The sequence below is a fragment of the Xenopus laevis genome, chromosome 8L, assembly GCF_017654675.1.
Source record: "Xenopus laevis strain J_2021 chromosome 8L, Xenopus_laevis_v10.1, whole genome shotgun sequence".
Lineage (NCBI taxonomy): Eukaryota > Metazoa > Chordata > Amphibia > Anura > Pipidae > Xenopus > Xenopus laevis.
Window position 1 is genome coordinate 92,114,186 of NC_054385.1, and position 25,609 is coordinate 92,139,794.

Here is a 25,609-nt window from a genome sequence, read left to right on the forward strand (position 1 = left end):
GCAGTTCGGGGAGATTGTCACCCAGAAGAAGAGGTGACCAAACCCCCCCGAATCTGCTCGTATGGACAGACCCTAAAGGATCAACAACTCAAGACACTGCTGTAGACTCTGCTTGGTGGCAGTTAAAACTATTTTGTATTAAAGTTAAATTGTAACCATTAAGATAAATCTCCCTGTTATACCTCCATAATGGCAATCTTCATTTAAAAATCAGAGAACTTTAAGTTTGTAGATAACCACATTTAATGGGATAGAAACAATATTGCAGCATTGTGCAGATTATTTTTTGTTTGTCTTAAAAGTATCTCAACTAAAGGTGGCTATACACAGAGATCCGCTCGTTTGGCGACGGGCAATATCGGGCTGATGCGATCGTGGGCCCTATCCCAACGAATAGTAACGGGCGGTCGGATCGCGGGACCGCTTCAACGAACAGATGCGGCAGTGATCCGACGGGATTTTTAGTCCCATCGATCCAGGGAAGCCCGTCAGGGGGGGCCCCATACATGAGCCAATAAGCTGCCGACTCGGTATGTCGGCAGCTTTTATTGGCCCGTGTATGACCACCTTAATTATGATACCCCAGGGTTAATTAAAAAGTATGCACCGGCACTGACGTTTTAATCCAAACAATGACAATTTGTGGTTATATAACAGACTTGTGCCGCAGTGAATCACACTGTCTGATGAACCCAGACAAGGCTTTAAGCTGCCAGACGACTTCACAGCGCACCTGGGCTTGGATGCAGTTTTATGTTGTGCTAACAGCTATCTGAAAGGATATATAAAAAAGATTTGGAAAGGGATGGGGGGGTGTAAACCTTCAAAGCTCTGGTGTAGTGTACTAGCAGGGCTAAATAAGGATAATGGAAAGATAAGAAGCAGGAAACAATGACTCAGGTTGTAAATCCCAGTGGAAGGTTAATCTATATGTGTGCGTGCAGGAGACAAGAGCTTACACCTGCACACATATGGAGAACAGAATAAACATAGCATGGCAAAGAAAGTACAGATTTTTATGTTCTGTGTTAAAATGTTCTGCAGTTAACGATGGGAAACAGGCACTTATATATACACACACATCATTATTTGAGACAGAAGGATGCCAGTCACCAGCAAGCTTGTTATCACCAACTACCCTGCAATTCTTATTTGGCAAAGTGTTCCAAGGAGAGGACTGTAAAGGACTGCATTTGTCAGCTGTAAAACATGAGCAAGTACTTGGGAGTTGGTGTACTCTAGGCTGCTTCTCAGATAGCGGATACACAATAAAAGCATTCAACCAACTATGCTAGGCCTGAAAAAGCAGATTAAGTAAAGGGTGTTCGTTAGAGACAATACCAACCTGAAGAAGGTCACTGAGATCAAGTAACATATCTGAGCAGAAAGTCAAGGAGAGGCACATTAAAATCAGAAGTTAAGAACTACATGCATATTGGTAATTATAAAAACAAAACAATATCCATAATGTAGTTTCAGTCATTTACTACTTCTTAATTAGAGGGGTGAAGAAATCTCCAACCCACAAAGTTTTGAAAACGTTTTGAAAATTTTCAATCACTTGGCAGATCAGATTTTTTCTTTGTTTTTTTATTAAATAACAGAATATGTTAAAAGCATAGAGCAGGCTCAGCTACTATAAACTGCTCCCTGCAGTAGTCAGTCCAACTGCACTAGACAGATCAGCACTCTTTGCTGGTGGGTTGCTATAGGCTACTGCACTAAACCAAACATGCATCTATATTAGTAAATTGCTATGTACACAAAGAATATAGCTCTATTAGAGAGCAATTGTGCAGACTACAGACACCACAAGGCTAGCTCATTTGTATCCAGCTTCCACTGATTGCAAAGTGAACGTTTTTTTTAACTTTGGGTTAAATTGCTGGGAAACTTCCTGCTCCCCGGCTCTCAGCATTCCACACACACCATGTGGCTCTGCAGCCTGGAGTCCAGCAACATTTTCCATCTACACAGGGATTAAGAATTAGCAAGTCTGAAGGTATACAGCTAGATCCTGTGATTTTCAGTGTATTTTTTTTTTTTTTTATTGAAACATACTCAAATGTTGGAAATACATGACATGACATGCATGGGGCACAATTGTGGATTGCATTTAAGGCTGGCACTGATAATTTAAAGTCTGCACTAGGCATAATAAAAAACATTATTACAGAATAGCAAATATATAAGACTTTGTACTTCACAGCTCTTACTGTAAAAAGAACAAAAAAAAATTTAGGCGGAACCTTTAATCTAATCGGAATGGGTGACCTCGTATCAGCTAAAAATTATATGATCCCCTTATATATTTATACATAGTTATCATATCACACCTTAAGTGCCTCTTCCCCAGTCTGAACAACCCAATTTGGCCAGTCTTTCCTCATAGCTAAGATTTTCCATATCTTTTACCAGCTTAGGCACCTATCTGTACCCTCTCTAATACAATAATGTCCTGTTCGAGCTCTGGAGACCAAAACTGTACGGCATATTCTAGATGGGGCCTTACAAGTGCTCTATGCAGTGGAAGAATGACCCCCAACTCCCTTGACTCTATGCCCCTTTTAATACAGCTCAAGACCTTATTTGCCCTTGATGCTGTTGACTGGCATTGCTTGCAATAGCCAAGTTTATCATCTACAAGGACTCCATGGTCCTTTTCCATAATGGATTTGCCTAGTGCAGTCCCATTAAGGGTATAAGTGGCTTGGATATTTTTACATCCCAGGTGCATGACTTTACATTTAGCAACATAGAATCTAATTTGCCACTTAGCTGCCCAGATTGCCAGTTTGTCAAGATCGTGTTGCAAGGATGCCACATCCTGGATGGAATTAATTGGGCTGGATAGTTTTGCGTAATCTTCAATCTGCTGATACATTACTTACAATTTTCTCCCCTAAGTCATTAATGAACAAGTTAAATAAAACTGGGCCCAATACCAAGCCCTCAGGGACCCCACTAAGAACCTTACTCCAAGTAGAGAATGTACCATTAACAACCACCCTCTGTACCGATCCTGTAGTCCGTTTCCTATCCATGTGCGAACGGCTTCATTAAGCCCAACAGACCTTAGATTAGAAAGCAGTTGTTTGTGGAAACTGGATGCAGCCATACTAAGTAAGATTAGCAGCAATATTCTGACATCTCTAAACCAGCATGCTGATTTTGCAATACATGATTTAGGAAAACATATTAACCACCCAATGATCCTCCTATTTACAGCTATAATATTTGTGGTCACATAACACAAGCAGCGAATGTGATGTAGAGTTCTCGTTATAACCAGATGTGCTTTATGCTGACTGATTCAGTTATACCACTTGACACATTCAATTAAATAATAATGTTGTCTTGCAAGAAGGCAAAGACTCCAGTATAAGACTGAGACAAGTGAAAACCTCCCTGGAGAAGATACATGAAAAAAGTAGAGCAAGAAATGTCAAGAGAAGAATGAAAGAAGATAGCAGCAAATGAGAAAGCTGAATACATAAGAAATTTAAACAAATAACAAGAAAGAACGAATCAAAAGGGAGGGGGAAAGGAAGACTGGTACATCATAAAATGGAAACTAACAATAAGCAATAAAATAAAATCATGATAGGGACAACATCACAATGAGCAGTAGGAGGAAGCAATAACAGCTGGGGAAAAGCGGATGAAGGAGAAAGGAAACAGGAGGGATAAGGAATATGACCATAAAAAAGATGGTTTACATTGAAAAATAAACAGGGCACAAGGTGTTGGCAAAAGAGAAAGGGACAAAAGCAAATGAAAACCAAAAAAAAAAAATTGGAAAAAAAAAAGAAAGTAGTCCAAACTGCCATATGCACTGTTATGTTGCAACCCTATGGACTGACTGGAGACACTCCCAAGTACATTTTGTTTTTTTGTACAAAATGGTACAACCCAGTAAAAGTTTAAGGAAAGGAAATTTAGCAAGACTGATGCACCAAGGCCTGCAAGCTTTGTCTTATAGCTCTGTTTAAAGGAACAGTTCAGTATAAAACCAAAAATTGGGTTAATAATTTGAAAAATAAAAAAATGTTTCTGATATAGTTAGTTAGCCAAAAATGTAATGTATAAAGGCTGGAGTGACTGGATTTCTAACAGAGCAGAAAACTACTTCCTGCTTTACACATCCAGCCTTTACAGATTACATTTTTGGTTAACTAACTATATTAGATTTTTTTTTAATTTTGCACGCGCTATTTAGCCAGTTTTTATTTTCATACTGAACAATTCCTTTAAGAAGAGGAGGGAATTTTTGCCTTTATTCTGTAATAGTCGGTTTGGGGGGGGGGGGTGGGCGAGCAAAAGCCCAAGCTCTAGCAACATGTATGGGGTTTGGCTTTAGCCAGCAGAGATGTCAAGAGGTTGTAATATATTGGCTGTCCAACAAGCAGCTCTTTAATTAAAAACATTTCATATTTCAAACTAAAGGTGCTGGACACTTCCAGCCTGTAAAATGAATGAAACACAGCCAAGTGTGGGGATGAATGAGAAAAGTGCCTGATTCACAGAGATAACACTGAGCAGTGCTGCAGCTGCGTCCCCTTGCAATTAACTACATGGGCAAATAAAGGCAAACAAGTGCAATAGCCTGGCCCATTCAACAATTCCCTCCCATATTTGAATACAATAAAAGCAGAGTGACTCAGAGCAATAATGAGATCATCCCCACATAACCATGGGAAGCGGCTCGTAATGGGATGTAGAACAAGCAGAGAAAGTGTTCCGTGGGCCTGGGACATAAAGCATGCCAGCGGTTGTCCACTTAATAGGATTTAGCTCAATATCTTTCAGACAAATATGATGCACAAACAGCAAATAACATTTTAATCTGCAGCATTATTCTTTAATGGACAGCATGCTGAATATAATTACAGGTTAGACAATTAAGTGCTTTATCAGAAATCTGGAACAAAAAAAAAAAAAAAAAGAAGAGCCTAGATGTGCCAGATGGGAGGCGGAGGATGGTATTCTGCAAAGGAGGAACACAGCAGCATAGCACAATAACAATCAGATGTTTATCAGCCAGTTTTTCTATGTTAAGGGCAACTTAGGGAGCTAGCACACAGGCAGATTCGGGGAGATTTAGTCGCCTGGCGACTAATCGCCTCTTCTACGGGGCGACAATCTCACTGAACTGCCTTCCCCCTGCTATAATGAGAAAACGTCAGCGCCAATGTACTCGTGGCGCTTCGATTTCCTTAGTCGCCCGACGTTTTCTCATGAGGCAACTTCATATCTATATCTGTGCATTCAGCTGCTATCCAGTTTCCCCACATACAGCTGCCCCTTATACATAGTGCCATAATCATATGAAGCCAGTGCAAGAACAGTAAAGCTGGCCATACAAATGAAAAGCTGCTGATTTGGCGAGGATCGCCAAACTAGCGGATGTCTCCAAGATATGCCCACCTTGAGGTGGGCAATATTGGGCTGATCAGATTGTGGGCATAATGGACTATTGGATCAAGGACCACATCTGTTCGTATGCGACAGGATTTTTAAGCCCAGCCTATTGGCATCTGGCTGACTTTCAACCAGATGCCAGATCAGGGAAGCCAGTAAGAAGGGCCGCATACACTGGGCAATAAGCTGCCAATTTAAAAGGAGCCTTAACTAAGCCCATTATACCGACTGGTACATTATACAGTAAGGACAGCAACAAATACCAACCTAAGAAAATTATACAGAGAGCAATGGTCACTGTCAAAATGAGCAATGCATAGACCAGTGATCCCCAACCAGTAGCTCTCCAACCCCTTAGATGTTACTCCCAGTGGCCTCAAAGCAGGAGCTTATTTTTGAATTCCAGACTTGGAGACAAGTTTTGATTGTATAAAAACCAGGTGTACTGCCAAACAGAGCCTCAGTGTAGGTTGACAATCCTCATAGGGGCTACCAAATGGCCAATCACAGCACTTATTTGGCAAGAAAAATTTTCATTTTTGTGTTGCTCTCCAACTCTTTACTTCTGAATGTTGCTCAGGGGTTCAAAAGGTTGGGTATCCCTGGCATAGACAAACTAGTGCAAGAAATATAGCATACACAGCGACTCTGTGCAACCTCAGCATGGTATTCCAGAAGAACAAGGACAACTGGCAAACCCAGCACATTACATATTACGGACAGTGACTACATGGCTCATAAACATGTTTATAGGCTGTTGTGCACAATTTGTTTATACACATTTTATCAATTTTCCACATGCCTAGGAAAGGATAGGTGAAACACATACAGGTATGGGATTTGTTATCCGCAAAAACAGCTTATTGGGTTTATTTAATTTTTATATGATTTTCTAATAAACTTAAGTTATGAAGATCCAAATTACGGAATGATCAGTTATCCGGAAAACCCCAGGTCCCAAGCATTCTGGATAACAGGTCCCATACCTGCATGGAGAGCTCCTTGGACCGAATTGTCTGTTCACTGCAAAATCTTCTTTTATCTGCTTCATTGATAATGAAATAAAGGAATTGCCCACACCTGCCCATGAAATAGCCTTTGAGTCAATTGTCCAATTACTTCTGAGCCCCTGAAATGGATTGTCTTAAAGAAAGGCTTTAGGCTTTAGTTCCTCAGATTTTTATGCAATCTTTTTGTTCAACCCATTGAATTAAAGCTGAAAGTCTGCAGTTCAATTGCATCTGAGTTGTTTCATTTAAAAGTCATTGTGGTAATGTACAGAACCAAAATTAGAAAAAAGTTGTCTCTGTCCAAAGATTTATGGATCTGTCTAGTGAGATTTATTCACTGTCCAAGATATTCCTGGAACACACACTGTATACTGATATTTTACTATATCCGTACCTTTCTTGTGCTAAGAGGGGACCTAGCCAATAGTTGCAACGTCAAGGTTTGAAGTGAAAAAGTTTGGTGCTCATATGGAGCTAGAGGAATCCTAAAAATGTGCATGGCTCTGCTATGACAATATATTGCTCACTTTGTAATGGCAGTGAATCAGCAAAATTGGCTACAACTTAATACATTAAAGCACAACCTAGAAAATCACACATAAAGACTCATTATTTAGTTACCACAGCAAAATGTTATATTAGCTAAGAAGAAATGCCTGCGCTCCCAAGAGAGAAGCAGCATAACATGCCATGGGTCATGGAGTGGAGATGCAAACTATGCTGTATTAATTTTGCAATTGATTCATGGTATGTTGGGAGTCATAGCCATAACAACTGGGAGCAGAAGGACCTGAAGTCAAATAAAACAACAAGGTCTCACTCAGGTGAACACTTATTTTATGGAATGTGATGCCCCCTGCTTAATCTTAAGAGGATATTCAATGTTGATAGAAACAGATGTGATAACTGCCTAGGTTTGTAATAACAAATGTAGGGTGAAACAGTGTGTTTTCTACAGATAAAAGCATTACGTCCTGAGACAAAGGGGAAGCAATGATTGTGTGTAATAAGTTTCAGTTACTCTGCACTCATTTCTCATGGCATGGCTCCACCAAATCCATCAAGCAAGTTGTCCTTGTGTTGTGGATAGTTGCCAACCCAAAATCTAATGGTCATAATAGGAAATGCATTCTGAAAATGGATCCACAAAAAGGATTGTGTGTTTCAGTAATCAAAGGGAAAGCTTGTTTATTTGTACACAGGCATCTCTACCTTTCATCGTCTCTGAAGTAGCAGCAGTACTGTAAGGTAATAATTTACTGCTAGCCGAACCATTCGTATTTGCATTCTTCGCATGAGGCAACAATAGTTTTAGTGATCAAAAAGTTAGGAGATGCTGCTGCTGCTGCTTTAGTTAAACTATTCCTTTCTAAAGCTGGCCATTAATATATTAGGCTATATCGGACAAACGAACGTCCGTTCCAATCTTCCAACCTGCAACTAACCATTCAAATTAAAATAAAGTAGTAAAGAGAACAAATCACATGATGCTCGGGCCATTGACGGTCACTAGTATTTTTCGGACATAACTTTCATACGATTGCTGCCTGTTTCCCATTGATATCATCAGATAGGCAATACATGCAGAGATATCGTTAGCAGATCTACCGTAAATCTTTAACCTGTCCGAACGACTGAATGACCGATCAACATGGCACGAAAAATTTCTGGACACTCCACACATGGTCCAAAAATCATACAAATCTTTGTTTTGTACGATTGTATTTTTGTGTCTTTGGCCAGCTTAAGAGAAGAATGGCCAACCTGTGGTTTTCAAGTATAACTACTAGTATCTTATAAATAATCAAAGTTTGACTATCAATAATCGAAAAACAAGAATTTTACTGAGGAGCCACAGCTTAGGCAGTGCCAAGAGCAGAGGGAAACACAATGTTATGTTCTCTTTCTGTCTCTATTTCTGTGGTCTCATCTGCTGTTTTTTTGCAGATGTTCCAAGAGTTACCAAAGCATGCCCTACATGGTGACAAATGAAGTTCCAGGAAGAATGCCCTACACATCAACAAACAAGCAAATCTTTTCCGACTCACACACCAGTGATTTTACCTTAGGCTAATGGCACACGAGGGCTGATCTCAGCCAGCGAAAAATAGCAGTCCAAGAATTAGCCACTACTCTGGCATCTACTTAATTTTTTGTCTGCACCCAGAACCACTGCATCGGTCTGCAGCAGATTTTGGTGTTGAAGTGCAAACCCTCGCATTTTGCCACCAAAATTCATCTTGTGCCCGCAGATGGCCTGATGCAATTTTCTGGGTTCAGGCAAAGTAGGAAGCAGATGCCAGAGTAGGGGCCGATTGTCGGCATGCATTTTTCCACAGGTCCAGATCAACCCTCGTGTGCCATAAGCCTACACCAAATACCACTCACAACTGATTTACATTGTTTTTAAAAGTTCACACAAAAGATTTTCAACTGTTTTGAGCAGATATGCACATAGACAAGGGCTGGTAATCAGATGTTCCAGGGACTGCCTCTTTTTACAACTCTGTAGACCACTAACCATGGGTGGTAGCAAAATTTTGGCATGCTAAAGTTTATCTTTGGAATTCATTATCAGACATGAATGGCATATATGAGGCACCTGCTTGGTGTCAAAACACTACAGCAGAAATAAGTTTCTTTTGTTTCCTCACCGGGAAAAAAAAGGTGCAAACGAATGCAAACAGGGATAGATGAGGCTATTGATCACATGCAAATTGAAAGACAAAGTAAATAAGTCAACACATATACCTAGTTGCCCTTAATCTAGTCATCACCTCCTATTAAATCAAAGTGGTCGTGTTTGTGTGTCACAATGGGCGTAAATTGTTTTTTAGCATTTGTTTAAAAACAGGCAAACCCAAAAAGCATACGTTTTCTGACTTATTAACACCAATATTTATTAATAACGGCTAATTTATGACCTTATTAGTGGGCCCCTGTACTGTTAAGCTGGCCATACATAGTAACATAGTAAGTTAGGTTAAAAAAAAAAAAAAGACACATCCATCAAGTTTAATATTTAAACTCTCTTTTTAACCTGCCTGCTAGTTGATCCAGAGGAAGGCAAAAAAAAAAAAAAAAACCATTTGAAGCCTCTCCAATTTTCCTCAGAGGGGGAATTACTTCCTGACTCCAAAATGGTACTATGAGCTATCTTCCATAACCCTGTATTCCCTCACTTGCTAAAAAGCCATCTAATCCCTTCTTAAAGCTTTCTAATGTATCAGCCTGTAGGACTAATTTACATGTACAGGTCAAGATCCACACGTTTGGTGAAGTCAAAACCAATATGCCTCCCTTGACACTAGGCACCCAGTCGGAATGATGACCATATTAACGCGAAGATGCAGAGAATGTATGTTTTTTTGAAAAAAGGCCTTTTTGTTCATAGTAGGTTTCTGCACAGCTATAACAGCCGTTTCAGCTTATGCAGATTGAGGGGGGGGGGGGTATCCGACTTGGATGATATTTATTCATGAGTTATGGCATGTGGCTGCCATCCGTGTCAAGGTGGGCCTGTGCAAATGGCTCTTTTGCCCATTTATCAACACTGTTCTTAAATCTAAAGCAATATTTAGCACAGGATATGATGATGTACAGCAGTGATCCCCAACATGTTGCTCTCAGTGGCCTTAAAGGAGAACTAAACCCTAAAGTTAAAAAAAAATGGTTGAGGACTCCTGATGTATAGCAATGTAAATAAGAACAGCAAATCTATAAGGGTATAAATGAAAGGCCAAAAAAAAACACCAGGAGAGTAAATTGTTTACAATCAAGCTGCTAGAAATAGGGATTATAATGTGTAACAGCAGGCTTTGGATATGCATCAGCTACAAATAGCTAAGAACAGCTGGCTACACTCTGTGAGAACTGCAAAGATCGGCAAGCTGCTACCAACCAAACATCACTACTAATTTATTTATTATGAATGGCTTTAGTTTAACCCTTCGAGCAAAACTTCCACTTTCATTTTCTGCTACTGATGGACGTGATTGACTTGGACAGGAAGTTTTGTAAATTAGCTTGGGGTGGAGATATTTATCTCATTAATGCCTTAATAAGCTTAAACACTTTTTACTGGTGACTTGTTTTTGGTTAATGTTAAAAAGTTTGATGCCTAATAAAAATCTTAATATGTTCTGACAAACACCCACAGAAACACAGCAGTAATGATATGCCTCTTAGAATGGTTAGCCTGTATAAAAACAAGTTGATGAAAGCCAGTAGAAGCCAATTAAACATCATCAACCATACATGAAAAGAGGTAGGACCAGCCTTAACACATGGGATTCCTCCAGACATTCCAAATCCACAACAGTGATTTGATTTATTGTAGGGTAATATCTCACAATCACTGAATTGGAAGGTTATAGTTTTTTTTTTTTTACACCAGCAGTCTTGTAAATTGGTTAAGGTGGCCGTTAATATTGTCCAAAAATTATTTTCATCCGATATTTGGTGCGTGTATGGTGGGAATACCCGCAGAAGACTTGGATATCAGTCAGATCGTCGATCGCGCTGGCTGCAAAATTTTGATCAAGCGCCTTTGAAAGGCACCTAAACATTGGCCTTTGTTAGTGCTGAATTGTCAGATACAGGTAGAATTCTATTCTTTCTACCTGTATATCTGACAATTCAGCTCTACACATGTGTATTGAAACAAAAAAAAAAGATCTTTTCCAAGAAAGATCATAATTGTAACGTCTATGGCCACCTTTAGTTAGCTAAAATCCAGTTCAGAGAGTCGGAAATTAGAAATTAGCCACTAGTTAAAATAACCAACCAGTTATCAGAACACTCAATAAGACAGTTCCAACTTATATCATCAAACATAAATATACATTAAGGGGGATATTTATTGACGTTCGCGTTGTGTTTTCCACAAAAATTTCGAGGTTATTTTTGAGTCAAAAATTTATTTTCCGGGTTAAAAAAAAAAAAAAAAAAAGCATGCATTTTTCTAGATTTATTATACCTACCCAGACCCTGAAAATTGTTCAAAACCAAATATACATCATCTAAAACCTGTTGAGGTCAATGGCAGAGGTCCCTTAAACAATCTGAAGATGTAAATAGCCTTTTTTTGCAACTCAAACTCGCTGATTCCAGTTTTTTTCCAATTGAGTTTTTTCTTAAACCATTCGAGTTCATTCGAGGTTTAAAAAATGTCACATAGCTCCAAAAAAATCGACCTTTGATAAATAACCCACGGTTTATAAAGAATTGTACAAATGTGTTGGTAAAGTTGGGAACAATGTTGATCCTGTACAAAACATCTTTGCAATTCAGTTATAACAGTCCAGTGGACTGTTCAGTGCATTGACAGAACAACAGAGAGGGTGGAGTGATTTATTGTGTTGATGACAGGCACCTTAAAGGAACAGTAACACCAAAAAATGTAAGTGTTGTAAAGTAATGAAAATATCATGTAGTGTTGCCCTGCACTGGTAAAACTGATCAGTTTGCTTCAGAAACACTACTATTGTTCATATAAACAAGTTGCTGTGGAGCAATGGCGCAAATTGAAAAACGGCTATATGGCACAGGTTAACTAATGTATAACAGATAACACCATTAGACAGACAGAACTTATTTGCTATCTGTTGTGTAACCTGAGCCTTTTCTCCTTTGAATGGCTGCCCCCATTGCTACACAGCAGCTTATTTATATAAACAATAGTAGTGTTTCTTAAGCAAACAGCAGTTTTAGCAGTGCAGGGCAACACTGCATTATATTTTCATTACTTTAAAACACTTATTTTTTGACGTTACTGTTCCGTTAAGACTAGATTTTTTGTGCAGACAGACAAACTGTGATTAAATCACATTCCAACATGGCCTCTAGAAACTGTGAGAGAACCACATTATCTCCAGGGAAGTAACTACAGAGGAAGCAGACCCTGTGGGTGCAGGGGGGCCCCAATTTCGTAGGTAAAATTAGGTACCTCGGCTTATACTCGAGTATATACGGTAAATCTTTAACCTGTCCAAACGACTGAATGACCGATCAACATGGCACGAAAAATTTCGGGACACTCCACACATGGTCCAAAAATCATACAAATCTTTGTTTTGTACGATTGTATTTTTGTGTCTTTGGCCAGCTTAAGAGAAGAATGGCCAACCTGTGGTTTTCAAGTATAACTACTAGTATCTTATAAATAATCAAAGTTTGACTATCAATAATCGAAAAACAAGAATTTTACTGAGGAGCCACAGCTTAGGCAGTGCCAAGAGCAGAGGGAAACACAATGTTATGTTCTCTTTCTGATAACAGATAACACCATTAGACAGACAGAACTTATTTGCTATCTGTTGTGTAACCTGAGCCTTTTCTCCTTTGAATGGCTGCCCCCATTGCTACACAGCAGCTTATTTATATAAACAATAGTAGTGTTTCTTAAGCAAACAGCAGTTTTAGCAGTGCAGGGCAACACTGCATTATATTTTCATTACTTTAAAACACTTATTTTTTGACGTTACTGTTCCGTTAAGACTAGATTTTTTGTGCAGACAGACAAACTGTGATTAAATCACATTCCAACATGGCCTCTAGAAACTGTGAGAGAACCACATTATCTCCAGGGAAGAAACTACAGAGGAAGCAGACCCTGTGGGTGCAGGGGGGTCCCAATTTATTTCAATACATCTTGGTAAAATAGAACCTCTGGACATGCTAAATTAATTTGCTGTGGGGCCCCGTAACATCTAGTTACGCCACTGGTTATCTCTTATCAACATTTGATTTTTATTTGAAGTACAAAAAAATGGTCAGCCAGCGAATAACCAATAAACCCCAATCTTACAGAACATTGAGACTCACAAGCACAACAACAGGTGTAATTTATTGTTATAGAAAGGCCTGTTGGATCGTTTACAGTGCTGTAGCCATCCTTATCATGAAGCATTGTCTCACTATCTTAATTTCTACTCAACCTAACCTCACAATCTTTCTTCCCTATGTTTCCTACAAGGAAGGTCACCCATGCAACTCCTAATAATGTAATCTGTGATCACTTCCCTTCCACTAATTTCCTCAGTATATCATTTCAAGCTCTATCAGCAAGGAAGGGCAGGAAGATGCCTTGTATTCCCCAGATCAGCTATAGATCATACTTCCCTGCCAAAGTGACATTAAAGGTCACAGACAATGGGCAAATCTCTGTAGCAGGCTCTGTCACTGTACCACTAATTAACCTCTGGCATGTGGGAGTGTCGCAAATACTATGAGAATTCAAACACTAAAATTCCCTTTATCTGATTATACTGGAACAGCCTAACGTGGAATGGGCACTATGAATACACTTCCAAAACCCAACATGAATGATGCTGCATGTTTTACATATGCAAGATGCACTACCCATATGCTTTTTATAATTATGTCAACCATCTCATAAAGCATCCAGCTGAAGAGCTGAACAGGTTCCTTATTTAGCTACTCAACTGAAAGGCAAGTTGGTATGGGACAAGGAGAGTATTGATAATCCCAAGTGGCAGCATTTAAAACTGTGTTTGTAACATAGTTCTAACTTGTCAGAATACTAGCAACATAATTTAAAACTGTGTTTGCAACATGGTTCTAACTTGTCAGAATACTAGCAACATAATATCTTCATGAAAGGCAAGGGACCTAAACATGATGCAAAATCAGTTTTGACATTAAAGGGATGCTGTCATCGGAAAACATGTTTTTTTCAAAACGCATCAGTTAATAGTGCTACTCCAGCAGAATTCTGCACTGAAATCCATTTCTCAATAGAGCAACCAGATTTTTTTTATATTCAATTTTGAAATCTGACATGGAGCTAGACATTTTGTCAATTTCCCAGCTGCCCCTGGTCATGTGACTTGTGCCTGCACTTTAGGAGAGAAATGCTTTCTGGCAGGCTGCTGTTTTTCCTTCTCAATGTAACTGAATGTGTCTCAGTGAGACATGGGTTTTTACTATTGAGTGTTGTTCTTAGATCTACCAGGCAGCTGTTATCTTGTGTTAGGGAGCCGTTATCTGGTTACCTTCCCATTGTTCTTTTGTTTGGCTTCTGGGGGGAAAAGGGAGGGGGGTGATATCACTCCAACTTGCAGTACAGCAGTAAAGAGCGATTGAAGTTTATCAGAGCACAAGTCACATGACTTGGGGCAGCTGGGAAATTGACAATATGTCTAGCCCCATGTCAGATTTCAAAATTGAATATAAAAAAAATCTGGTTGCGCTTTTGAGAAATGGATTTCAGTGCAGAATTCTGCTGGAGCAGCACTTTTAACCGATTCATTTTGAAAAAATTTTTTTCCCATGACAGTATACCTTTAAAGGAGAAACAAACCCTTATAAAAAATATCCCCTACCCTACATAGACCCCCTGCCCCCAACGCTTTTCTTACCCCTCCATGCAGATTCTGTCCAGCGGAGTTCATGGCAGCCATGAATGAGACTGGCGAAGCGTCGCATGCGCAGTTGGAGAGATTTTCTGTTTTACGACAACCGCGCATGCGCCGAAACTCACGAAAATTGCAGAAGCACCGGTCTCATTCCGAAGATTACTGAAGCGTCTGAAGATGGCGTCTGTGAACTCTGAAAAATCTGCACGGAGGGGTAAGTAAAGAGTTAGGGGCATTTGGGGCATTTGGGGGGGGGGGTCTATGTAGGGTAGTGGGATAGGGGTTTTTTTTTGATTAAGGGTTTGTTTCTCCTTTAAGGGATAGATTTATCAGGGGTCGTTCATGGGAGTTATTTAAACCTTCAATGAACTCAAAATACGACCAATTCAATTTATTTAAAAAAAGTAGAATTTTTGGAAGTCGGGTGAACAGAATTGACCCGCAAACTTAAATCTAATTCGATTTCAGTTTTTTCTCCAAAAGAAAAACAAAAAACTTGAATGTCAAGAAGGCTGCAAACAACTCCAAATTGATCCCAGGACGTTCTCCGTAGGCTAAAACAGCAATTCTGCGGGTTTAAGGTGGCGAATAGTAGAATTTGAATTCTGAAAAAACTCAATTTAAATTTTAATAATTCCCTAGATGAATTTGCCAGTTTTGGCAATAAAATTGATAAATAAAAATCCCAAAGAAAAGGGCGATCTCTAACTTCACTCTTTGATAATAATGCCCCATTGTGGGGAAAGGTACCTATCAGGACTAAAATGTAGTCTAAGGGGATACTACAGGTCTGTAATGGTGCACATCAATGATATACAACTCTAAGTCTAGTATGTTGATTATACAATATACTATATATGTCCTATATGGGAGTCAGCTGTGCCATAATAATGCAAATCTTACCAGCAGGCACGTGTGTGCCTGTATAACTGGAATTATGGCAATTACTAGAAGGCTTGTGCACCTATGCACTCCTACTTCACAATTACAATGTAAATATTCCGAAATAGAAAAGGAAGGTGCCAAACTGCTCACAGATGATTACATGATTTTCTAGTAGACCTATGGTATAAAGATCCAAACTATGGAAAGATATGTTATCCGGAAAACTCCAGGTCCTGAGCATTCTGTATAATAGGTCTCATCGCTGTATATTAACAGTTTACTTGCCAGAATCTACATCCCTGAACCAGTTTGCCTGTGTGCTTGAGTCTACATGTTCAGGTTTCACACCAGATCAAAGCAGTCTGTTTAAAGGATAAGTAATTTCAAACAAGACAAATTCCAGCAATACCCAAAAAACATTCATTTGGGAAAATTAATTTGTGCTGGCCATTCTGAATACTACTTCACAGACTATGTAACAAATGATTAGAAATGGGGCTAGGTTTGAACAGTATGCCTTTAAAAATGACTCTTCAGACAGGCTTTGCAGAATTGCACAACTGTAAGCTGTTCATAGAACACAGATGTGTTTGTGCTCTGTATAATACACAGGGGTGGAAGGCGGAAAACTGAATCACTAGTTTACCAGGTATTACACACAAGCTTATTCATTCAGTTTACTTGACCTCCTGGCAGAAAAAGAGAACTTGGGCTTTATTAATAATAATCACCTTAAGACAATATTTTACTCTAATCCCTGGAGAACTGCCTAACGTTTAAAACAAAAAGACCCTTTTTTCCCGCCAGCTACCCAGGAACACTTAGGTAGGTAGGAGTTACAGGCTTGCTTAGTATTCGGGGTTACATTTGAAGTCTGCTTATTTACCCAGGAGAATATTTGTGAAACAAATAAAAAGATAATCATGTTTACAGACAAAATCTTTTATATTATAACACCAATAACAGCTGTCATATGCAATACTTTGTGTTAAGAACCAGAGTAATTCAGTTCTGGGAAATAAATCTGCAATTTGAAATGAAGTTAATGAAAACAGCCAAGCTGTTGACTTGGATATAGGGCAAAGCACAGCAAAACGTCTGTGACTAAATAACCAATTTGTATCATTGATGGAACCTTTTGAAAGTTAAGACATTAAGTCATTCTTAATATAATGTCTGGGAACAAACTAAGAATCCACTGCAATAATGGACAATATGAAAGCATTCATACATGGATGTTTTGAGGCATCTATGACATTGCCATAATGATTTGGAGTCTTTTTAGTGGTGCTTCACCAAATAAGGGTGTCGCACTGACTGCACAATGATCCTGTGCAGTTGATTATGCATGGAAGACTAAACTGCACAATTTTGGTTTTGTACGATATATACGGTGCGTGTATGGTGGGAGACAAGGAGACTGATATTGGCAAAAGCATTGGATATTGGTCATCTCATCTATCAGACAGGATGGACCGATGATCGTAATTGTAATGTGTATGGTCACCTTTAAGCCAAATTAAAGGGAGAGTGAGTGGGGAGGAAAGGCTGCCTTAATTGTCTCAAAAAGTCTCCTATATACAGTAGCTACTGGTGAGAGACATGACCCCATCAAGTCAATAAGAGAATGTCTTTTTAGTGGTGCTTCACCAAATAAGGGTGTCGCACTGACTGCACAATGATCCTGTGCAGTTGATTATGCATGGAAGACTAAACTGCACAATTTTGGTTTTGTACGATATATACGGTGCGTGTATGGTGGGAGACAAGGAGACTGATATTGGCAAAAGCATTGGATATTGGTCATCTCATCTATCAGACAGGATGGACCGATGATCGTAATTGTAATGTGTATGGTCACCTTTAAGCCAAATTAAAGGGAGAGTGAGTGGGGAGGAAAGGCTGCCTTAATTGTCTCAAAAAGTCTCCTATATACAGTAGCTACTGGTGAGAGACATGACCCCATCAAGTCAATAAGAGAATGTCCTGCTCTATCCAGAATGATTATTTCCTTGTGGATCAGTCATGTTAGCTCAATGATACGAATTGTGTCAATAAAACTTTTAAAACTAAATGCTCACTCTCTCCAAGTCTAGATGCAGCCTCTGGCTACATAACCCAACACATTTAAAGGAATAGCAACATTGAAAAATGAAAGTGTGAAAGTAATACAAATATAATGCAGTGTTGCCCTGCACTGGTAAAACTAATGTGTTTGATTCAGAAACACTACTATTGTTTATATAAATAAGCTGCTGTGCAGCAATGGGGGCAGCCATTCAAATGAGAAAAGGCTCCACTTACACAGCCGATAGCAGATAAGCATTGTAGAACATAATGGTGTGATCTGTTATCCACTATTTAACCTGTGCCATATAGCCTTTTTTCAATTTTAGCCATTGCTACTCAGCAGCTTGTTTATATGAACAATAGTAGTGTTTCTGAAGCAAACCGATCAATTTTATCAGTGCAGGGCAACAGTACATGATATTTTCATTACTTTAAAACCTTTTCATTTTTCGGTGTTACTTTCCTTTAACTGTGCCAACACTGTCAGCCGTGCTGCAGTAGGAATTGCAAGATCATTAAGGCTAGGACCAGAAGATATGGATTATTCACAGCTGGAAAATCTGCTGCCTGACTGCTCCCCCTTCTCTTCTGTAGGCAGGGTGGATTTAAAATGCAAAATGTTGCGTTTCAGCACCAAAATCTGCTGCAAGGGTGTGGATTCACGGCCTGTGTTTCTTTGCCGGCCATGATCCGCAATTGTCTGGCCTTAGCCTAACAGCCATGTATGCATTTATACATGCATACATATGCATCAGTATGGGTGCACACGGACAATTTTCTTTGCCAAAATCTGTTCTATGTCTGCACATGGGCCCATGCAAGTGCCTGTATTTTTGCAGTTTACATTTATTTTCTATTTTAAGTGGGTTTCAGAGATCTTAACAGTTTTAGACCGTTTTATACCACTAGGCAGGCTTCAGTTCAAGAGCTCTCTTTGAAGGCCAGGAGTGTCAGTAACCCTCTCTATCTGCTTTCTGGATTTAGCTACCCCTAGGGTTGCCGGCCGTCAGTTGAGGAAAATCCTGGTATTAGCAGCCAAAAAATGCAAATATTTCAGAAACTGCATAAACTTAAATTGCAAAAGTACTCAGAGAAGCATAATGAGTAAGTTCAATTTTTTTTTTTTTTAGTTTAGTACCCTTTAATACAGGTATGTTTAAACAGTTTCTCTGAATGAGAGTATAGGGAGTCAGTCATATCTCTTAGCCACCAATCTACAGACAAACATTAGTTTGCTGCACTCATTTGGGTATAAATACAGTAAAGGGGTGGCAGGAAACATCATTTGCCTATGCTAAATCAAAATGAGTTGACAATTGCTATGGTAGTAAAGCTTTGATTTTCACACACAGATCAAAGGTTCGACGTCAAACAGTTCATATTCCCCAGACTGGAGCAAGCCTTGTGCAGTTGTAGCTATTCTACGTTGCATGAAGAAGTATTGATAATAGGCATTACCCCTAAAGACTAAAAACCATTAATATCCCCGACCTGAATGAGCATTTAAACACAAATGGAACTGCTTCTTGCTGCTGTGTGCAGGTTTCATACCTTCTTTGTTGTTACAGATATGCTGATTAATGCCAGATACTTTAGATCACTGGACCCAAACAAATGAGATTTGTGGGAAGGAAAACGCTCTCTCCAGCAGTAAACAGATGTTTGAATATAGTGCAATAAACAATAATTAAAGGCTTCTTGTTAAAAAAAAAATTAGGGGTTCCTCAGTGCCATAGGCCTCGTGTTTTTATATGGTCATGAAACTCCTCGGTGACATATAATATCCTTATATTTTACAAGAGGGGGTGCTTTATTCACTATATAATGTTGTATGGTGTATAAATTCAGTGTTTATGGGAATACAGGGAGGTAGTTACTTACAATTCCCAGTAAGACGACATAATAGAAACTAAATACAGGTATGGGAACTTTTATCCAGAATGCTTGGGACCTTTGATTTTCCAGATAACAGATCTTTCTATAATCTGGATATCCATACCTTAAATCTACTAGAATATCACAAATATTAAATAACTTCATCAGGCTGGTTTTGCTTCCAGTAAGGACTAATTATATCTTAGTTGGAATCAAGTACATGGTACTGTTTGGAATATTTGTATAAAATGGAGTCTATGGGAGACCGCTTTTCTGTAATTCAGAGCTTTTTGGTTAACGGGTTTCTGGTTAACTGATCCCATACCTGCAGTAGAATGATTCCCTCTTCACTGGGCTATTCAACGTGGAATTATCCAGATGATATTCTCAGATTGTATTGAGTTTCTACAAATTTTTTAATAAACTGAAAAGGAGATAGAAAATAGCCATAAGTTCTCCTCCATACACAAGCTCTGGAACAGATAATACTAATGTACTGTATGTGAACAAGTGTTTGCAGAGCCTGTGCTTAGGCTGCAGCAATACTAGGGATTCACCGAATCCAGGATTCGGTTCGGGATTCGTCCTTTTTCAGCAGGATTCGGATTAGGCCGAATCCTTCTGCCCGGCAGAACCGAATCCTGTTTTGCATATGCAAATTAGGGGCGGGAGGGAAATCGCGTGACTTTTTGTCACAAAACAAGGAAGTAAAAAGTGTTTTCCCTTTCCCACCCCTAATTTACATATGCAAATTAGGATTCGGTATTCGGCCCAATCTTTCGAGAAGGATTCGGGGGTTCGGCCGAATCCAAAATAGTGGATTCGGTGCATCCCTAAACAATACCCAATAAAGCAATGAAGATTGCTCTGTTTATACAAAGACCATCCCATCAGAGAGGGAAACAATAGTAAGAGGAAAGGAGCATATTGTAATAGTATGTTGCAGCCTATAGCCCACAACAGGGACACCTCTAGCAGGAAGGCAGCAATTCATTAAACATTGTGGTTCATTGTATGGTTTCTTAAAATGGCCATAGACGTGCAGATTATAGCTTATGTCAGATGAACGAACGTCCATGCCAATCTTCCAACTAATCATTTAGATTAATATAAAGTAGTAAAGAGAACAAATCACACAATGTTCTGGCCATTAACTGACAGACCGCAATCGTACAAAAGTTATGAACGACAAATAGTATTGACAATCTCCCATTGATATTGTCAGATAGGCAATACATGCAGAGATATAATCGTTAGCTGATATACAACATTTAACCTGTCCGATCGACTGAATGACCATGGTACGAAAAATGTCGGGACACTCCACACATGGTCCAAAAACTGTACGAATCTTTGTTTCACACAATGATATCTTTGAGTCTATGGCCAGCTTTACAGTATAACCCCTGGGTGCTTTCTGATAGGGAGGCTGATTTTCATGCAAGCAGAGCAGTGATGTTTATGGCGGATACAACATTCTGACTGTGAAGTAGATAATGCAGTGAACATGCTTTGCACGGCTCTACAATTTTGAAATTTATTTTTTGGCTGTAAATAGTACAAACAGCAAGGTATCCAACAATGTTGCCACTTTCTCTAGAAAAACAACATACGAGCACCTGGTGGCATCAGTAATGAAACAAAAGCATTAACACTAGATGCAGATCTGTATCAACAGGAAGGCAGGAGCTGGGTGGGGATCTCTGTGGAGTCCAGAGAACAATGCTCATGTTCTCCAGAGTGCACACTGCTGTGAGGGAGAGGAAATAAACACAACTCTAAGCTAAACGTTATAACTCTAATGCAACAATCAGGAGCTGGCTGGAACTGGACTTAACAAAAGTATAGAGTGTTTGCTTGTGGAATGATCTGCCACACCTGCTTAAGCTGTGCACCTCATTTTTTAATGCTTCACCTCATTAGTTTAACATCAGAGACCGAAGCTTCAGAGCCAACTCAGTCTTGCAAAGGTGGGTCAGACTGGAATCATTCAGTGGTTGCTTTTGCACAGAAGCTTCTCTGTTAGACGAGGAGAAGAAGCAGACGTCTCACAGAGAGACTTCTGTCTGAGGTTTACCACTAACTGTGCACAAAACACTTCCATTGAGGCTGAAAATATAGGCAGGGCTTTTAACCATATTTTCAAAAACAGTTTCACAATAAACACTCTGTGGGCTGATATATACACAACATTTGATCCAAAGAATAACAGCAACCAAATGACACTGAGCTCCATACTAATCAAGTTATTTTCTCTCTCAAATCTTTTTTTTTTTAAAAGAAAGATTTTTGCACAATTTGCAAAGCACATTTTCAAACCCTGACAGCAATCAAGATTTGAGAAACAGCAAGAATAGTTTCTGATTGTTCTCCTCACGCACTGGTACTTTTTAGAACTGCTAAAAATGTTCAAACACTTCCATTCTCCCTACGCTATTTTAAGTGGGGGAGGGCTGCTATCAGATATCAGTTGAAAAGTGGTTGTCAGACTTTTTCAGGTCCAACCTTTGATTAGGCCTTCCCTAGTTCACAACAAGGTTACCAATACATGAAAAATATTGGGGATTTCATCATCAAGGGCAACGAATAAGTGTTTGCTACAATTCACATCTAAACTGATCTTCAAGGTGGACTGGATGGTATATCTGGGAGATCAAAGAGTGATTTTCCCCACATCCTTACATCTCTGGCCTGCAGACCCTATGCGTCAAATGACTACCAAAATCCTACCCTCCATACTTCACGATGATGCAAACACCTACATGAGCCATAGTTTCTAAGCTCTTTCCAATAACATACTCCATGTATGAACGCACCAGCAGAGCCTACTGTCGGATATACACACATCACAAAAACAAATAACTGTGCTACGGAGTGCATTCGGAAAATAGGTGGTTCACTGTGCCTACAGTCTTCTGAATTCCTCCTTGGAATGTTGGAATTGCAGATGTACTTTGGAAGACCATGCTCTTAGGTAATTCCATTTACAGATCAATTACTGCATCTATGACATGAATCATTATCATGATCAAGTGACATTTATGAGGCAGACCTTTGGGTAGTCCATAGATTGGTCAGATTATATTATGTGACAAACGTTGAGATGGCTAAACTGCACCGATACGTTTTTTGTTGTCTTTTTTTTTTTTTTTTAAAGAAAAGTTTTACGTGAAGGGTTGATAATCCTGATTATTTGCATTGTTTTTTTTGTTTTGTTGTTGTTTTTTTTTTTAAGGAATTGTCTTATTTTTTTGTTAAGAACATAAGCCATTCTATTGCCAACCATCTGGTGGAAACCTTTTCAACTACATGTAGCCCTTTATTTTCAATTTTAAATTGGCAGCTGCAGCCAGATAAAAATACTACCTATTTGCTACTGTGTATTAAACGAACTTAAAAGACAGATATCATGATACACAGAGATACCATGATACAACACTGCTTAAGTATAGACATAGCAGTATGTGGCAAGAACCCAGGGCTGGAACAAGGTGAAGCAGAGCACACTCTAATAACTTCACAGAGAACGCCTGGTGCACAGGGTAGAGGTACGGCAGCCCCCAATGTATAATCGAACGAGAAAAACTCTGGCACTCAAGGCAAGTGAAATGCAGGGTTCCCCCTTGCTTTTATTTCTTGTGCAGACGTGCAATGTTTCGGGGTGACCCCCTGTGCTTGATAAAGGGGGTCACCCCGAAACGTTGCACGTCTGCACAAGAAATAAAAGCAAGGGGGAACCCTGCATTTCACTTGCCTTGAGTGCCAGAGTTTTTCTCGTTCGAAGAACCCAGGGCTACAAACCCAGGTCAGCCCTTGAGAATACAACCTTTGTCCTTGGGGGGGGGGGAGTGTGGCACAAGTGTGTTGCAATTTCAGAAGTCTAGTATTTAGTTTACAGAAGAATGTTCTACAACTGAAAATCTGGATTGGCTTTATAAAGAGAGTAAAACTACAGACTAATACTGGGCCACCTCCAGCTGTTTTTGCAGCAAGTTATTCAATATCTTCGGATAGTGGATTCTGTAGACAAACAGAAGGAGATTGGATGTTTTAGGATATGTTAAAATCTAAAAACTATTCTTTATTATTTTAAAGTGTTTCAATACTGCAAAAGAGCTCAGTTTACAAAACTGACATCTCACATACATAATGCAAAAAAAAAAAAAAAAAAAAAAAGAATTGCTAGGTTTGCCACCTCATCACCCCTTTAATAGAAGTCACACATTAAATCCACATCCTGCCTGGCTAATTAGCAATTAATGTAGATGCATGCTGCAGACTGAAATGATTTATGTGCAACCATGCATCTAAATTAATAGCTAATTAGCCATTCAAGATGTAGATTCATTGTATGGCTAGTATTAAAGGGGGAGAGGTTCCAACCATAATGATGGACCTAGAAGAGATACTGAACGAGTGTGGAAATGAAACTACAGGTATGGGACCGGTTATCCAGAATGCTCGGGACCTGGTGGTTTCCGGATAACGGATCTTTCCGTAATTTGGGTCTTCATGCCTTAAGTCTACTAGAAATTCATTTAAACATTAAATAAACCCAATAGGCTGGTTTTGCTTCCAATAAGGATTAATTGTATCTTAGTTGGGATCAAGTACAAGGTACTGTTTTATTATTACAGAGAAAAAGGAAATCATTTTTAAAAATTTGGATTATGTGGATAAAATGGAGTCTATGGGAGACAGCCATTCCGTAATTCGGAGCTTTCTTTATATCGGGTTTCCGGATAAGGGATCCTATACCTGTACAAATATTTTTCAAAACAAAACGGAGTACGAGGACGTGCACATCTGAATGGGAAAAAAAACATAGATCACTGATAGCATCAGCCTGCTACCAGCATGATATGCAACAAATGTTTCAGTTCACCAAAATATATTCCAAACAAACTTGCTGATTTACAGGCCGGTGTAAACTGGGTATTTTCTTGAATCTAATTATAACTACAAGTATGGGACCGGTTATCTAGAAATATCGGGACCCAGGGTTATCAGCATAACAGATCTTTCCTTAATTTGGATCTTCATACCTTAAGTCTACTAGAAAATCATGTAAACATTAAGAAAAGCCAATAGGCTGGTTTTGTTTCCAATAAGGATTGATTATATTTTAGTTGGGATTATTAAAGAGAATAAGGAATTAATTTTTAAAAAATTTGATTTTTTTGGATAAAATAAAGTCTATGGGAGACAGCCTTTTTGTAATTCGGAACTTTCTGGATAACTGGTTTCCGCATAACAGATCCCATACCTGTACTACCTTGTACAATAGTTATACAGCTTTATCCTTACAGCCCTTTATAAATAAAGCTATACATACATTCATATAAACTTAAGTTATAGGTTCCTGAGGACATATTTAAGGGGTAGCTCACCTTTTCATAAACATTTTTGTGTGACAGTGAAACAATTTGGAATTTGTATTCATTTATTATTTTTGTGGTTTCTCAGGTATATTGCTTTTTGTTCAGCAGTTTCAGGAGGTATCCTGTTGTTAGGTACCCATTAACCCAAACAACCAATCAGTGGTTCAGTGGCAGACAGGAATATGAATGCAAACTCACTTAAATAAAAATATTAGTAATAAAAAGTAATCAGCAGTTTTGTTGAATATTAACTAGGTTGCCACTCCACCAGATTTTACAAACCTAGCTGGTACCGCAATTGACAGGGCTGCAGTTGTCAGTACAAATTTACCAGCAATGTACCAGGCTATAAATTTGTAATTACCTTTTGTTTTGCCACTAGTCCAACCATTTAGGACAAGGTACATTACCCCATTGCAGTTTGAGGCTGCTTGTGGGACGTGTAAATAAATGGCTTTACAGGAGTAAACTACTTTCGTCTCATATAAATATACACCCAAGCACGCCCTGCCTGCTATATTTTATGTGCAATAGTATAAAGTATTAGAAGAAAGAGAGGCCTTAAAACCAGAGAGATACATCTTCCGTC

The 25,609-nt window shown here is 39.0% G+C and overlaps 1 protein-coding gene across 1 annotated transcript in view; it reads right to left on the reverse strand.

Annotated features, from left to right (window-relative positions):
- brf1.L (BRF1, RNA polymerase III transcription initiation factor 90 kDa subunit L homeolog) overlaps positions 1-25,609 on the reverse strand; it is a 170,846-nt gene that overhangs the window by 114,041 nt on the left and 31,196 nt on the right. Inside the window, 1 exon segment of the mRNA NM_001094594.1 lies at positions 1,346-1,377. Within this exon segment, the coding sequence (NP_001088063.1) occupies positions 1,346-1,377 (32 nt within the window).